The sequence below is a fragment of the Phalacrocorax aristotelis genome, chromosome 2, assembly GCF_949628215.1.
Source record: "Phalacrocorax aristotelis chromosome 2, bGulAri2.1, whole genome shotgun sequence".
Lineage (NCBI taxonomy): Eukaryota > Metazoa > Chordata > Aves > Suliformes > Phalacrocoracidae > Phalacrocorax > Phalacrocorax aristotelis.
Window position 1 is genome coordinate 63454478 of NC_134277.1, and position 16759 is coordinate 63471236.

Genomic DNA, 16759 nt, shown 5'->3' on the forward strand with positions numbered 1-16759 from the left:
CATCTAGATGCCCAAATGTAATGCTCCGGGGTCTTAGTAGGTAATCACCACAATACCCACTTCCAGCTCTAAGAAATTTCTTGTAATTAGCCCTATTTCCATGGAAGCAGAGGTCAAGTTTGTCAAAAACACGGGACGCCTACCTGCTAATTGGTACAGAGCGGTCTGCAATAGGACAGCCTCATGATCATGGCATTGCTAAAGAGGCATTAGCTTTTGGTGAGTTACATATGTTGCTCCTTCCCAACTCAAGTCTAAACTGAGTCCAATCTCAAAACTGGTTTCAGTGTAGAAGGAAACTGACCTTTCTTGAAACGCAGAATGATATAAATTATTACTTGCACCATCAACTTGGTACAAGGAGTAGTGTTCAAGCAGGTAAAAGCTGTACTTCCATAGAAAAGTATCCTTAATTAAAGGCAAGCTACTTTAATGCATCTATCCTCCACTGTAGTCATAGGTGAGATACTCGTGCAATTTCAGGGTTGCTATAGCAATACAAAGCCTTCAAATAGATAATGACGTACAGTCGAAAGTCATTTCCAGACCTCGTTGATGTCAGCCTCTTTGCTTCTGGCAACCCCTCCCTAAACTAACCAGTCGTCTTAGTCACTTCTGTGTTTAGCAACATGTCTTGGACTATAAACTTCTTCCCTGCTTTCAGCATAAATTAGACCTCTCTTTAATGAGACTTACAATCAGCACTGCTCTTCGAATACATTCATACCTGATTTCAAATGAAGCTGGATATCATATGTGTAGGAAACAAGCTCAGCAGCTGATGGGACTCTACAAGCTGGAATGAAACACTAAGTTTGGGGAGTTGAACAGCAGCAGCACAAAACTGTCATCGAGATCTGCTTCACTGCAGAGTAGGAACTTACAACACTATGATGTATCCACAAAACTATTAGCTGTATAACAAGGAGAGTGTTAGCTGGAGGGATCAAGCAGCTGCATGCTGATGCGGTGTATTGCTGGGCTGCCCAATTTGTAACTCCGAGACACGGACCTGGTGTGTTTCACTGACAGTGAATTTAAAGACAAAAGGGTTTCATATGTCTTAAGCTTTAACTGGACTTCTGTTAACAGAGATGATTAATGGGGTTTTGAATAACTAAGATCTCACTGTATTTAGTTTTGGGAGCACTCATGAGGCAAATTGGGCAATGTTTATAAAGGTTATAAAATGAGTAATTCTGAGCATTTTATAAAGCAGTGACTTCCAAAAAGTGTTTTCTTTTGCTTGTCTCTGATTCAGCAAGATCACAGATCTTTGCTAAACTCTCTGATTTTCTTGGTTATAGAAACCACACGCTTATAAGCACTTTGATCCCTTCTGTCCTAGCTTGAATAAAACTGCTTGGGAAAAGCAAGGACTGGGGCATGGAGGCAGGTGTTTTTTAGTTTGGGTGTTGGTGATTTTTTTTTTGAAAACAGCTTATTCTGTTGTTTTGGTAAATGTTACACATTCAGTATTTTTCCTCTTGCTGAGATCCTTGGTGAACGTAATTTGTAAATGTCATGATGCACTGAATAGTTCTTAAAAAAGCATAAAATTTAGCTAATTACCATGGAGAGAAAACTGTAAAAACAGCAAGTGAAGTTTTGCAACACCTTTATTTCCTCTTGCGCTAACTGTGCATATTTTCCTGCTGAGAGAAAGATTCATTAGAATTCTTTATTACCCTGATACATTGAATCACTTATCTCTTACACTGAAACACTAATAAAGCTTTTAGTGATCACCAATAATAACATTTCCTTCCATACATTTTTACTTTAAAAGCTAAAAAACCTGTATTTATTAGTGCCCATTTTATTAAGTAAATCAGCTTACAATGCAATAAGATTGCGTTCAAGCTAAGATCCTTGATCTTAGTGGACTAAGAACACTAAGTTGACTAACACTATAGAACAATTAATTTTGTATAATTTTTCTATCTCACCACTTGTCCCTTTTCAAAACTGGTTATATTTTAATGCTTTATGTAGTTTCTTGGTAAGTGGGTTCTTTGCATTACAGAGTTCTGTTTGAACCTTTCATGCAGCCACAAATATTCTGCTTTCCATCTTCCAGAAAGAAAGCAGAAGAAACATTCAGAAACTGACAATAATTACTGCAAGAAATAAAACTAGCACTAAGTAAAGATTAATTATTTCATCCTCTCTACCTGTGGGTGCTGCATATGTGTATAAATTTCATATTCTTGTACAGAAGCAAGAAATTAACCTGTGTTTAAATTGCAGATATCCCCTGTAAAATAACCTGCTTTGCTCAGCCTAAAAAGCAAGGATTTTTAAAACAGGTTCAACCATTTTGATGATCTAAACAGATCTCATGAAGCCAAATAATTTGGATTTTCTATGTTGTCTTGCTTTGCAGTCTATCTTGCATTTAAAAAAAAGATTAAATTTGTTGCATCTTTCTATAATTGGAATGGTGGAAATTCATTAATTTATGACATAAATGAGGCAAGGCAAAATGTTTTTCTTGCCCATTCTACTAAATATATTTCCACTGACTACACTATTTCCATTCTCAGTAAGCACTGTGAAAACAAAGATGTATTAAAGTAGGTAAGGAGTGGTTTGAAGGATTCCCTCACATTAAATGCTGAAGAACAATGTTTAATACATCCAGTTAAAATGTCATAAACATACAATGGTGAGGAGTTGCTTTCTATTGATCTTGGCAAATTTGTAGGGTGAAATTGTTTTTTTCATGTCATTTGGGCAGAAAATGGCCAAGCAATTATCACCATTTTGAAAACTCTGAAATCGCAGAAGAGTTATTGTCTTCCTAAATAAAATGTGATTTTACAGATAGGCGTATCTTGGAAACTGTTTGCTGACTGTGTCATGGCCATTTGCCTAACTAGCATATTTAAGAATGAATGTAACTAGGGGCAGTCATAAGTAAGATCTCCTCATTTTCTTTGGATTGGCCCTCGGTGCAGACATGGGGAGAAACCAATGATTTAAATCTTCTCAGGCTATCATTTATACTTTGTATTTTTTTATCTAACTGCTCCATCTTGTACAGCAAAAAAAAAGACAGATTTTATTAATTATCAAACAGAACATGTAACATGAAGTACTGTGCAACTCAACAAGTAAACCTAAGTAACTCTTACATAACCCTCCTAAAGACAGAGAGGCCTGTCTTTAGCACACCAGCAAACCTCGCTGCCTGTGCTACCAGCAGTTATGAAGCTCACATGAAGGAACAGGAACACCAATATATTGGAATAAGATAATTGACTGCAGAAGTAATAGTGGGAGAAAGATGATGGAAAAACACAGGGATGAATATTACAGTAAGAAGGGGGAGCTAATGAGGGAAGGTGCAGGCACTGACCTTCACAGTCAGTGACCCTCCAATGAGAACAAGATCCAATTGTCCACCAGAGCCCTTTTAACATCAAGACTCTGTATCATGATCAGAAGTTCTTATACCCCACCTTAATCAAGCCCAGAAGGTGCTGTCCTAAGAATCTGGAAACATGCAATAGAGGCAGGGCAAAAAAATGGGTGATTCTGGACACACAGGAGCCATTTCAGTAGCTCTGCAGTTGCTGCTTCTGCCCCAAGTTTACTTTGGCTTTTGAATCTAATGTGGTACACAAGATTATAGGCACAGATCACGCAGTGATCAGGACAGGGGATGACACAATTGTAGGTATTTCTTCACTAGTGGTCTTCACCTCATGGATGTGATGAAAGAAGGGTGAGGCCTGGCAAAATATTTTATTTGTGGTGGCACTGTTCACAACTTGAAAGTGACCTGAAAACACCTTAGCTGGTGCACTGTTACCTGCAAGTTACTGACTTAGTTTATTCTTTCTATGGCTGGTAGCCAAGCATTACTCAGGATGCTAATTCAGAATGCTCCCTGTAGGACTGAACTGTGAGTCCTGAAAGAAAACCTTCACCATGTTCTGCTTCCTGTTTCCTGCCTTCCTTCATATAGTGTCTGTGGCCCATCCTTAAATCCAGAAGACCTGTGATGGGGAAATGAATTGTGGATTTTTTTTTCCCTAAGCATACAATTTTCTTAAGGTTTCAGTGCTCTACATGAATTTAAAAGGTGTCTCGCAATTTGAGTAATTTTAACAGTACCTCATGATTTAAACAATTTTAACAGCACTTCAGTATTTCTTTTTGATGCTAGTATATTACTTGAAGATCAGCCCTTTAAGTATTTCTACGTATGGATACCTAAGAGAACATGTTTGCCTGGTATTGTCAACTTCAGTAGTTCATTATAGCATGAATCTGTATCAACTCCAGATGTCTGGTCCAACATCTGTCACGAAAGGACATCTGTCATTAAAATATTATTTTGCAAGAGAAAATACAACTAGGGTCTGTTTATATATGAACCTGATCACCAGAGAGAAAGGGAAAGAGAATGAATCAATAAAAATTTACCTCACTTTGAACAGTTATATTATCAACATTCTTACCCAGGTGAACTGTACACTAGGAGAAACAAGCCTTTCAATGAAGGCCATGTTGGCTGAACAATTGCAAGTAAAAACGAGACAGGACATCAGTGTGACATGGAAGTGAATGTGGCACCGAGGAGGGTGGAGGTTAATGCCGTGAACTGGGAGGTCACCATCTGGCAGAGACAGCGCATGACGCCTGCAAGAATGACTACAGGTAACAAGTGGGAAAGCACCTGTGACCTTCATGCCTTGTCCTATGATTGGAGGGTCACACAGCGAGCAAAACGAGGAACAAAAGTGGTATAAAAGCATTTGCCGAACTTGAGGTCTCTGAACTGATTCAGGGTCTAGACAAAACGGCCAAGTAATGGAGCCAGAACCGGGGAGGGGGACGGACAGATGGAGGAGGCAGGCAGATCCCCAGAGCAAGCAGGTAACTGCTGGGAGAGTGATTACCTGATCCCAAAAGGGAAGAAGAGAGCCTTTCCTCCTTCCCTGCCACCCATGCAAAAGTTAATAAAGCTGTGGATGACAGTAACGATCTCAGTCACGGTAATTTTCTCCACAGGGTGGATCCTAGCTGCCACAGCTTGTAAGATTAAGCAGAACCTCAGACAGCTATCTGGACTGTGCAAGTTCGCTTCTGATTCCCGGTTAACGCCTCCAGTCACGCGCGGCGAATGCGCAGGCTGTGAAGCGAGCGGGGAGCTGCGCACGGGGACGAGCACGGGTCTCTCCTCGCACGGTACTAACACTTGTCGGCTCAGCCCTGCAGCGCTTCGTGCTGCGGGAAGACACGTCCTTCGCTCCCGAGCTGGAAGCCGGCTGCAGGGCTAGCGGCAGGAAGGCTGAGCTGCCTCGTGCGCACGCCAGCTGGTATGTTAGCAGTGAATAAGCTGTCAGAGTGTTTGTGTGTTGCATCTACAACCCACCCGACAGCCCACGTGACGGAGAAGCATCGCAGCGAGCAACGAAAGAGCTCTGCACGCTTCTCCTAGTACCGTCTCCCATCCACAGAGGAGCAATTCCTCCGCTACCGCGGCTTCTCCCCCTCTCCCGGGAAAACCCAAGGGCTGCCGGACCCACCCCCCGCCTCTCCCTCCAGGGCCGTCGCTGCCACTGCGGCCCCGCACCTCACAGCCGCCGAGCCTCGGGGGCGAGGGGCGCCGCCCGGGCCGGCCGATGGGACCCTCCCCGAAAGCCGCGGCGGCGCCTCAGCCACACGCCTGGGCGCTCCGCGGCCGCCCGGCCTCTCCCCTTTTTCGGGGAGAAACTCCGGTGCCTGCCGGCAGCGCCTCCCGCCACCCGAGTACCTCACCGAGCCGCGCTGCGCTGCGCCGCCGGCCTCCCACCCCCCGCCACCGCCGCCGCCGCCGCCCTCCTCCTCCACCACCTCTTCCTCCGGACCGGCCCGGCGGCGCGGCGAGGCGAGGCGAGGCCGCCCCGCCGCCAATCACCGCCCAGCCCCGCCCCCCGGCCGCTCCGGTCGCGCCCTCCAGACGCCTGTTGTTGTTGGGGCTCCCAGCAGCTGCCGGGGGGCGGGGGCGGAGCGGGGCGGGGCGGGGCGGGGCGGGGCGGGAGAGGAGCGGCGGGCGGGGGGAGAGCGGCCAATCAGGGGCCGCCGCTGCGTCAGTTACATTAGCGGCAGGAGCGGGCCGGGAGGCGCAGGCAGCGCGAGCGCCGTTCTGTTTCTCTCTCGGGCGGGAGGGAGGGGGGGGGAGGGGCAGGGGCGGGGAGGGGAGGGGGGTCGCGAGGCGGAATCCTGGCGCGCCCTGGCTCGGCGGCTTCGGGACCGGACCATGACGGCGGCGGCCGCTCGGCGGCCCTGGGCCCTGCTGTGCCTGGCGGCGGCCGCGCTGCTGTGCCCCGGGGCGGCGGGTGAGTGCACGCGTGCCCGGGGGGAGAGGAGGAAGCGGGTGAGGTGGTGCCTGGGGAGGGGGGGAGGAGGGCGGCGGAGGGCTGCGGGTCCCCGTCGGTTCCTTTCAACAACATGGCGGAGGGGCCGGCTGGGGCGGAGTCGCCTGCCCCCCTCACCCCCCCACCCCCACCCCGGTGTCCGAGCCTGCAGGAGCCCGGGGACTGCTCGTCCCTTTGTTGGCCGAGCACAGCGGCGGCTCGTTGGGAGGGGTGGGGCGGCCGGGCGAGGAGGGGCGGTGGCTGGCGCTGGGGGGGGGGGGGGGGGCGGTGGCTGGCGCTGGGGGGGGGGGGGGCGGTGGCGGTACCCGCGGCGGCTCTCCGTGACACCCGCAGTACCCCCGCCGCCAGTGCCCGTCTCGCTCCCGCGAAGGGGCGCCCCGGGTGGCGTCCGCCCGCCCGCCGTAACTTTCCTGCGCCCCCGGTCCCTTGAGCCCGCCGGCCCCTCCCCCCCCCCCCCCGCCGTGGGCTCCTTTCCCACGCGGGTGTGGGCGGCCGCGGCCCGCCGAGGCGAGTTTGTTATCCGTGGTGGGGCACCCTCCCTCCGGGCGGGTGGGCGGAGTAGCCGGGGAGAGCTGCCGGCCCGGGGAGGGGGCCTGCCCGCCCCGGGGCGCGCCGGCTTCGGCACTGGCCCGCGGAGAAGCCGCCGTCCTTCGGCGGCTCCCGAGGGCGCCCGCGAACGGTGCCGCGGGGGCGGAGGGACGAGCGGCGTCGGCTGGTGGAGATACGTGTTGAATGTTCCACGTAGCGAAGGTAAAAGACTCCCTTGACTCCTACGTCAGGTGGCTTCGCTCCGTTACACGCCACATTGTGGTCTGCTGGCAGCGCCTCTTCTGAGAGCTAGTGTCGCCGTGAGCTGGGTAGGCGAGCTTTCGGCTACACGCAAACGGCTAACCTGCGTGCTCTGTGAGGGCCAGACCCTGCGGGAACGAAATTTGTGGTGAATATTGTACAGTAAAACGGTTTTGTTCCTCCAGCCTTCTGCACCTGTGCTCTCTTGTAGGAGAGGGGTGGTATCGGAGCTGTGCTGCTGCAGAGCTAATGCATGAAGCAGGAGTCCTCAATAGCGTTCAGAAATGCAAGAAATTCATATTTTTCTTTTATTTTTCTGTTTTGTGGTGTGCTTTTTGGTTTTGGTGTTTACTTTTTTTAAGACTATTTTGTTCTGCAGTTTGAACCATATGCCCTACTGGGGTGTATAAATGTTACAGACACCTTACTCTAATTGGTTAAGGTTTGAGTTTCATTTGTAGCAAGTTAGATTATAGACAAAATCTGCTTCCTAAATTCTTCTGTAGGTGGATTGTATATTGCTTTGGGTTTTAAAGAGGAAGTAGAGAAGCAACACAACTTTCTTCTTCAGTTACAGCTTTAAGACATCCCTTGATCTGGATTTTTACCATGCTGTTCACAATCCAATCTAAGACAGTACTCATGCTGTAAAGAAAATTTTAATTAAAGATAACATAATTGCCATAATAAAATGCTGTGTTAGTTGCCCATATTCTTATCAAAGATGATTGACAGTCTTTGATGTGGAAATAGTGAAATAAGCTTAAGTTACCAATGGTGGTTCTTGAAAAGGTGCAGCAGGCTTCAACAATTTAAAGCTTTCATTTGTAATACATCCAGTGTAGATGTTGAAGGAAACTTTACCTTGATTTCAGCTTTGAACTTTTCTGTTTCCTTTTAAAGCCTCCAACCAATCAACACTTTTCACTCAATCTCGGTGCTGAAATTAAGGTCTAAAAGCTTTATGTTTAAAAAAGGGCAATAGACTTCCATACAAAAGCTTAAGGACAGAAGTGGTGGTATGCTACATCTTTTTCTAAACAAAAAGATAAATTCTTCCTATCCAAAGGAATAGGGGGAGAATCCAGGGTTCTTGATCCATAACTCATAGACAAGTCCCAGTACTGGTAAAGTGGTTACTTTGTCTGAACCTTGTGGTCTAAGTTGACAAAGAAATGCAAGATATGATTTGGCTACTGATAGTATTCTTATCATGGGCTGACAAACATTAGGCATTTTCTGATTGCTTCTGATGCTGCTGTTCTGCAATATACTACTGTTGTGTGGATAAATTGTCTTGTCATATAGTTTATATGGAGATCGGGCATGTGATGAATCACAACAGCTAGCTGAACAGTAGAACAGCCCTAATTTGTAAGACAGAGTCTGAAATTTAGCTGGGTTTTTTTTCCCCTCTCCTGTGTGAGCCATAGTCTTTGGTCTCCCCAAGACTGGGGAGTCATCTCTTGGGATGACTTGCATTCACACAGTTGCTCCTAATCGCAAATAAAGATGGAAATCTGATTTGTATGCTGAAATGAATTTAAAAGTACAAATTAAGATCTTTATTCTCTCTGTTTTCATAATGTTAGTAAAATTATAACCCAGGCTTCTAATTTTAACTTTCTTCTGCTTTTCTAAAGCATATTCTTCTATGAAAGTTACCAGAAACAAATTTTTAATGTACCTTGCTGTAAGAGGAATGAATGTATCTGTGAGTAGCTTTATGCATGAGATGCGGAAAACCTGATAGTGCTGTTTGGCACCTGCACTGCAGAGAATAACATATTGCTTTTTAGAAGCTGAGATTTTTCACCAAGCTTTATCACAACTTGCAAGCTGATGATAGTGCCTTAATAAAGCAGTTTGTCCGTTTTCTTGAGTACATTGCTTTGGTTGCCAAAAAGCACTGTTTTCAGTGGAAGTTTTGCTTAACAAAGATGGATGAAGTGTGTTCGAAAGTTGTCCTGAAAACTTTGGGCATCCAGTGCTGTTATTTTACAACAGCCACACTTAATTAGTGCCTTTGAGAAGAATGTGTTAGTCAAAGTCATGAAGTATCATGGTTTAAAAAAATGTACCCATGTCTCAGATGTTGTAAGACCTAAACAGTTTTGTATCTTGAGCTACAAGAGCTCAGAGATGAGTCAGGTGTATTGTTTGAGGAGATTGTCTGAATAAGAGAATAGGAAGCTGAAAGCACCTTTTTTTGTATTATGCTCTTTTACTTCTGGCAAATTTTATTGGATGGAGGAAAAAAAAACTACCAGTAAACACTGCAGCCCTCTTGCTCATCTCCCCAAAATCTGTTACTGTCCCTTGCACATCATTGCCTCGCTCCTTTATCCCCTGAAACTCTACAACTTGTGGAACCAAGAGTCCTGATTGTTATTCTGGTGAAGATCTAATTTCTGATGAAATATTTGTTTCAAAAATTGTACTTGCCACGGGAGAAGTTATAATGCCGAAAGAAGAGGATCTGGAGTTTCTTCTTCAGCATAATGCTGCTTTTAGGGTCCTTGAGACTACTCGTCATCTTATATACCTTTGTTTTACAAATTTTGATGAAATAAACAAAAGTATTAATAATATAAAGTTGTTAATTACTCATTATGAGATGTAGGGTTGGGGTTTTTAGAGCACCTCACAAGTTTCAACTACTCTAATACCCTTTGTTAGTATCCTTTGAAATACAGTATTTCAGCATGATTTCCAACCAAAAATTCTGAAGTTCTATGTTGAAGTAGTTCTGTAGGATGTGAGCAAATACTATGTAGCAATTCCTAGTGTTTTATGTAGTTCAGAAAGACAACAGTTACAAGAGAGACTGTTTTGATAGGTACCTAATAGTACAGACTTCTAAAAGTTAAGCGGATAGGGTGTACTTAATTCTCTGTTCACGTTTTGTATATAGTGTTAATATCTGAGTGCTTGGGAAGCAGCTTATTTTAAGTCTTGTCAAGCTGTGTAGTTTCAGTGTCTTATTTATGTTGCCAGCTTGCTTTACCCTTGCTGTGGGCTTTCCAGGCTGCAACACCCATTGGAGAGAGACTTTTTACAGGGAATATAAAGCTGTCGGAGTCTGAGAAATTACCCAAGTAGTTGTATTCAACACAAGAGATTAATCTATTATTAAATGAGATGGAGATAGGATAAGTATGCTGTTGCATGTTCTGTGATATGCTGTGTGTCATAATCCGCGCGCGCACACACTTTTATAACTGTATTGTCTCACTGTTTTCTGTTATGGCAGGCAGTCACATAAAGCAGGAATGATCATGTAGAATGGTCATGGCGTGGTGAGGAAATGCAATAGAGAAGGCACTAAATTATGATGGTGACCCAGTTTCTGTTCTTGGTTTTGCCACTGGTTGTCTATATAACATTCAGTGCATTCATTTAGCTGTCTGTTCTTTCATTTCCCAAGCCTCATGTCACTTAAACAAATCTGACCTTTCATTAGTTGGTAGTAGAGCTTCATGCTTGTGGTTCCATCCAAACACTGTTGTAATACTTTAAAAAAGAAAAATAAAACCCAACCTCTGTGCCATGGAAAATGTGGACTAAGACTTGAATGATACTTTCTCCCCTCCTCCGCTTTGAGCTTAGTAGTTTTGAAGGAGCTTTTAGTGGTAATAGATTTAAAGGGTATTCTCCAAATGCATTGAAATGCATTACACCTGAAAGATATTACTGGCTGTGGAAGATCAGCTTGCATCAGAGTTGTCATTATCGGATACTGCTGCTGACCCATTCTAGAAATGTTTGTATTTATTTAAGTGAACTTGGAGGCCTGACTGGTTTCTGAGTTTTTAAAAGTGCTGTAATGCTTCTCAGACAGGAACATGGACTGCCTGGAGACAAGGCAAAAATTCATATCTCCAAGAGGACAACAGTATGATATCTCTTTAAGATCAGTTATAAGTGAAAATGCTTCCTTATAGGAATGAAGTGAATTAACTACAGTTGGTCATCGACATCCCCTCACCCCACTGATGTTGAATCTCATGTACAATGTGTTCATGTAGTCGTAGACTTTCTTTTATGCATAGATAACTGGAGAGTGAGTCATGGGCAAGGATATTCCAATTCCATTTGCTCTCCAACTGGTATGGATTGTTGCTGAAGATGCTGAATTACTTTTCCTGTTAGTAAAATCTGGAAATTGTACTGTTATGCTTGAGTTGAAAGGCATGAAGAATTTTAAGTTGAAAGGGTAGGAAGGGGGCTGAAACATTTTTAATGTGTGGGTTTTGTTGTTTTTTTTTAAGAGTATGTCCACTAGAGAGCAGCAAAAACCTGTATTCCTAGAAGCTTTGGCTCTTCAGCTGATTAGGCATTGTTTTCTTCTTTTAAGGGGAGGCAGGGGAATAGCTTCAGAAGAAACTAGTGATCCGTTTGTGCAGAGGAAACCATTCAGTTGTGTGTGACAATGTACTGTGTCTTGACAGGACACTGGAAGGTAGTGGCGTCAAACTGGAGCAGAATTATAAATTGTATCAAGTTGTACTCATTGGGAATTCTGTAGCAAAAGAGGGGTGGGAACAATATGAATGAGCAAGATAAGTAACCAAATGCTTTATTTAGCCATTGTGGTATCAGTGTGTGACTACAACTTGACAAGATCAGGAAAATGAGTAAGTGTAACAAGGTCAATGCAAACCTCATTTTTCACTTCCAGTAACTTGGCCTCTGTACAGTGACTTAATATAAGTATATCACACTGAATATGTCTGAATATGGTACTGAATATCTCTTACTGTAGGCATTCAGACGCATGCAGTTATGATGAGCCAAAGATATTATTTAAATAGGGGGGAAAGAAGTCATGGATGAAGCCAGTGAGATACAGGCCTGCTTGTTAAGGAAGTTGAAATCAATGTGTGAATATTTTAGGAAACTTCTGTGGTTTCAATGGGTTAAAAAATTTTGTTCAAGTGTAAATTACCAAAGGCACACCAACAGGAAAGTAACAAATGTTCTCATAGTTAAACTCTGAATAATAAGACTGTCCTTAGTTCTCTGATGGGGGGGTGGGAAGGTGCAGCTTCAAAAAGTGGTACTGTTAAGAAGCTTTACCTTCCCATGTGCCAGTTCTCATTTTTTGTATTTTTCTAATTATTTTTTCCAATAGTCGTCATACTAAACAAATAATTCTGCAATCCCGTTCATGGTTTGTTTGCTTTTTCCCTCCCCTTTTCTGACTTGCCTATGAGCTGGTGACTCTTGGAAACATGGTTGTCTTTCTGTAGTGGTCCCTAAGAACTTTATCTCATCTTTTCTGTAACAGGAGAGGATGATTGGCAATAATCTGTTTTGATGCAGAATCTTGGGGGAAGGAGGTCTTTTCAGAGAAAGGGGTACAACTCGGAATCAAGACTTTGAGGTGTAATATGTATTTGAGATCAGATGGCCATTTACTTAAATCCATGATATCTAAGGATAGAGAGGGGTGTAAAATCTGAGGCAGTTCAGGTGGCTATCTTGAATTTAAATGAAACACCAAATTTCAGATTTTGGGTTGTCTTTTGCTTTGCCACCCATTAATCTGAACACCTTTGGTGTGAAATTTTGTATGTGTCCTTGAAAGAGGCTTGTTATGGCTCAGTGGATTTTTGTTTTGGGCATGAGTGTTTAAGACTTTAAATTTGCGTAAACTTCTGTATTTTAATCTTTCTGCATGTGTGCACACAAGTTCTATGCCAGCTTTTAATCTCTGCACATGAACAAGTAGACTCAAAGTGTATTGATACTTTTATTGTTGCTACTGCACTGTTTTCTGTCTGGCTGGGGTCCTGTAAATGCAGGAAGGAACGGAGAAAGAAATTTGAGGTAGTAGTCTTCCTTATCTAAGAACTGCAATTTAAAGAATGAAACCTGATCATCTTAAACATGATTAGCCTTCCTAAGATTCCTGCTTCCCTCTCCGTGCCCTCTCCTTTACTAGTGCAATTGATAGCTTTAGTAAACCAGAAACTTGCATAATGTAAGGCAATGTTTTCCTGTGGCTTCATAAACAACAAGTCTAAACCGTGTTCTGCTTGTGTGAAAAGGGTGTGTTCTCAGGTAATTCAGGGTTTGTTTTTAATGAGGAGTAAGCCTTTATATGCCCTTTCCTCAGTGCAAAATTGAAGCCATCAAGTAATGTGTAAAGCATTAGTCTTGGGTAGCCAGCTTGTCCTGTTTGTCACTTAATAAAGCTATACCTGTGGTGATTGTGAAAAAAATGGTATTATTTGTGTTGGGTCTGAAAATAGCAGAATTGCATGCTATAGAGGATACAGTGTTACTAAAAAGTCTAGATCTTTAACATGAGGAACTGTAATGTAACTTCTTAACCTGGAGGAACACCTAGGATTGCAGCCTTCTAATACTTCATTGTGTAAGGAGAGATGACTTCAGCTTTAAACTTTGCTTTCTTTCCTCTGCTCATCTCCAATTTTTTTTGTCCCACTAAAAAGCCTTGTAGTATTCCTTAGTGTTACAGTTCTGTGTTTATGTAGCCAAAAAGATTATAGGCCTCCTAGTGTTTTGAACTTTTTAGTCATTCAAGTTGTTTCTCAGCTCACATGTACGGTACTAACATTAATGTTTTTCTCAATACAGCGTTACAGTGTTACTGCCATCTATGTACAAAAGACAACTTCACATGTGTGACAGATGGGCTGTGTTTTACTTCAGTAACACGAACTGCAGACAAAGTCATACACAATAGTATGTGTATAGCAGAAACTGATCTGATTCCCCGAGACAGGCCATTTGTTTGCGCCTCCTCCTCCAGAGATGGAGTAATTACTGTGCCTCATTGCTGTGACAAAGACCACTGCAATAAAATAGAACTTCCAATTCCAACACCAGGTAAGGGGTTTGGGCATATTTGATTTTTTTTTTCTAACAGGAAATTCTGTAAAAGTAGAAGTTTCAGTTTTGAAGTTGTAGGTGAATTTCAAGGCCTAAAGTGCACATTAGATTCTGCTAATAAAATTTCAAAGTATTTGGAACAAGAAATTTAATCCTCTGGATAGGGATGTTAGGCCACTTTTGAACATATATGCAATTTAAATGGAAACTGTGAGCAAGCACATAATTGCTTTTGTCCTTAGTAATACTGATTTTGAGTCTTGAAAAAGGTAATGTGCAGAAGTTTTAATCAATAAATTGAAATAATTTGAAGATCACTGCAAAATACAATACAGCTGCATAAAAAGAAGTAGTTCTACCATTTTCTTTTATTTTTACTATCAGGCCCTACTCCAGGAAAACCGGCTTCTCATCTAGGACCTGTGGAACTGGCTGCTGTCATTGCTGGACCTGTCTGCTTTGTCTGTATTTCGCTAATGTTGATTCTATATCTTTGTCATAATCGTACTGTAATTCATCATCGTGTGCCAAGTGAAGAAGATCCCTCACTGGATCGTCCCTTTATATCGGAAGGAACTACTCTAAAGGATTTAATTTATGATATGACGACTTCAGGCTCTGGTTCAGGTAGTATCACACTTCTCTTAAACACAGGGTAATGACTACTAGCCTTTTAAGGCATCAAAATTTTTTAATACTTTCAAATCTACTTAAGCTTATAATTCAGGAAAGCTACTTCCATGTAGATTCACTCAATATCAGTGAAGATTCAATATATGGAAATAAGTGAAATCAAAGGAACACCCTGAGTTGCTGCTATTGTTCCCCGTCATTCTGAGAGTACAGTCTGTGATATGCAGGGAATATCACAGCTATTGTAAATGTTTTGTTTCCCCTGTTAGTAAGGTTCAGTCATCTACGTTTTTGTTCTGCACAGCATAGCTAAATTACCATCTTCTGTGGCTTTGACATAATTTGTGAATTTTTGTCTTTAGCTTTAATCTGAAAATTCACTTATACCTGTAGTTATTGGTAGGTGAAAAATACTGAGTTAATATTTTAGCCAATTCTCTCCTTACAGAAGGTACTTTTCCAGTTGCAAATAGACGTTTCTATATGTATAGCATGGATGCAGTATGCAGTTCACACGTAAAGAATTTTTATGCCTTGATTTCATGAATTTTTGTTTTAGTTCTGACTTTAACAGGTATTGCTCTGGGAAGATGAGGCAGTAGTCTGTTCACTGCATATAGGTTCTGCTATTGTATGATAGAGTTCTCAATCCTTGGTGAAGTAAGAAGCAGGGTCAGCAAAACCACTACCATGGACTTGTGGAGGGAAGACTTTGGCCTGTTCAGGGCACTGGTTGGGAGAGTCCCTTGGGAGGCAGTCCTGAAGGGCAAAGGAGTCCAGGAAGGCTGGGCATTCTTCAGGAAGGAAGTCTTAAAGACACAGGAGCAGGCTGTCCCCATATGCTGCAAGACGAACTGGTGGGGAAGATGACTGGTGTGGCTGAACAAGGACTCAGGAAAAAAATTGGTAAAACTTTGGAAGAAGGGGCAGGTAACTCAAGAGTATAGGGATCTTGTTAGGTCTTGCAGAGACAAAATTAGACAAGCAAAAGCCCAGCCAGAATTCAATCTGGCCACTGTTGCAAGGGATGACAAAAAATGTTTTTGGAAATACATTAACAGCAAAAAGAGAACGAAGGAGAATATCTATTCTCTATTGGACGTGGAGGGAACATAGCCTCTGATAATGAGGAAAAGGCTGAAGTACTAAAAGCCTTATTTGTCTCGGTCTTTAACCGTCAGACCAGTTATCCCCAGGGTATTCAGCCCCCTGAGCTGGAAGGGAGGGATGGAGAGAATAAACCCCCCCGCCATAATCCAAGGGGAAGCAGTTTATGACCTGCTGTGCCAACTGAACACCCAGAAGTCTATGGGGCTGGATGGGATCCACCCTAGAGTACCAAGGGAGCTGGTGGAGGAGCTTGCCAAGCCACTCTCCATCACTTATCAGCTATCCTGGTTAATGGGGGAGGTTTGCCAATGTGACCCCCATCTGCAAGAAGGGCTGGAAGGAGGATACAGGGAACTACAGGCCTGTCAGCCTGACCTCGGTACCGGCAAAGATCATGGAGTGGTTCATCTTGAGTGAGCACACCAGGCAAGTGCAGGACAACCAGAGGATCAGGCCCAGCCAGCATGGCCTCATGAAAGGCAGGTCCTGCCTGACCACCCTGATCTCCTTTTATGACAGGGTGACCCGCCTGGTGGATGAGAAAAGCTGTGGGTGTTATCTATCTGGACTTTAGCAAAGCCTTTGACATTGTCTCCCACAGCATCCTCCTAGAGAAGCTGGTGGCTCATGGCTTGGATGGGTGTACTCTTCACTGGGTTAAAAATTGGCTGGATAGCTGAGCCCAGAGAGTTGCTAAACAGAGCTAAAGCCAGTTGGTGGCTGGTGACAAGCGGGGTTCCCCATAGCTCAGTGTTGGGGCCAGTCTTGTTTAATATCTTTATCAGTGATCTGGATGAGGGGATTACCCTTCGTAAGTTTGCAGGTGACACCAAGCTGGACAGGAGTGTTTATCTGCTCGAGGGTAGGAAGGCTCTGCAGAAGGACTTGGACAGGCTGGATTGATGGGTTGAGGCCAGTTGTATGAGGTTTAACAAGGCCAAGTGCTGGGTCCTGCACTTTGATCACAAAAACCCTGTGTAATCCTACAGGCTTGG

At 43.8% G+C, this 16759-nt stretch overlaps 1 protein-coding gene across 1 annotated transcript in view; it reads left to right on the forward strand.

The window, feature by feature from the left end:
- Positions 1–6172: 6172 nt before the first annotated feature.
- The window catches only part of TGFBR1 (transforming growth factor beta receptor 1), a 33319-nt gene continuing 22732 nt past the window's right edge, over positions 6173–16759 (forward strand). Inside the window, exons 1-3 of the mRNA XM_075083837.1 lie at positions 6173–6332; positions 13767–14018; positions 14406–14648. Coding sequence (XP_074939938.1) covers positions 6254–6332; positions 13767–14018; positions 14406–14648 — 574 coding nt within the window. The 5' untranslated portion in view covers positions 6173–6253. The remainder of the gene's footprint in view (positions 6333–13766; positions 14019–14405; positions 14649–16759) is intronic.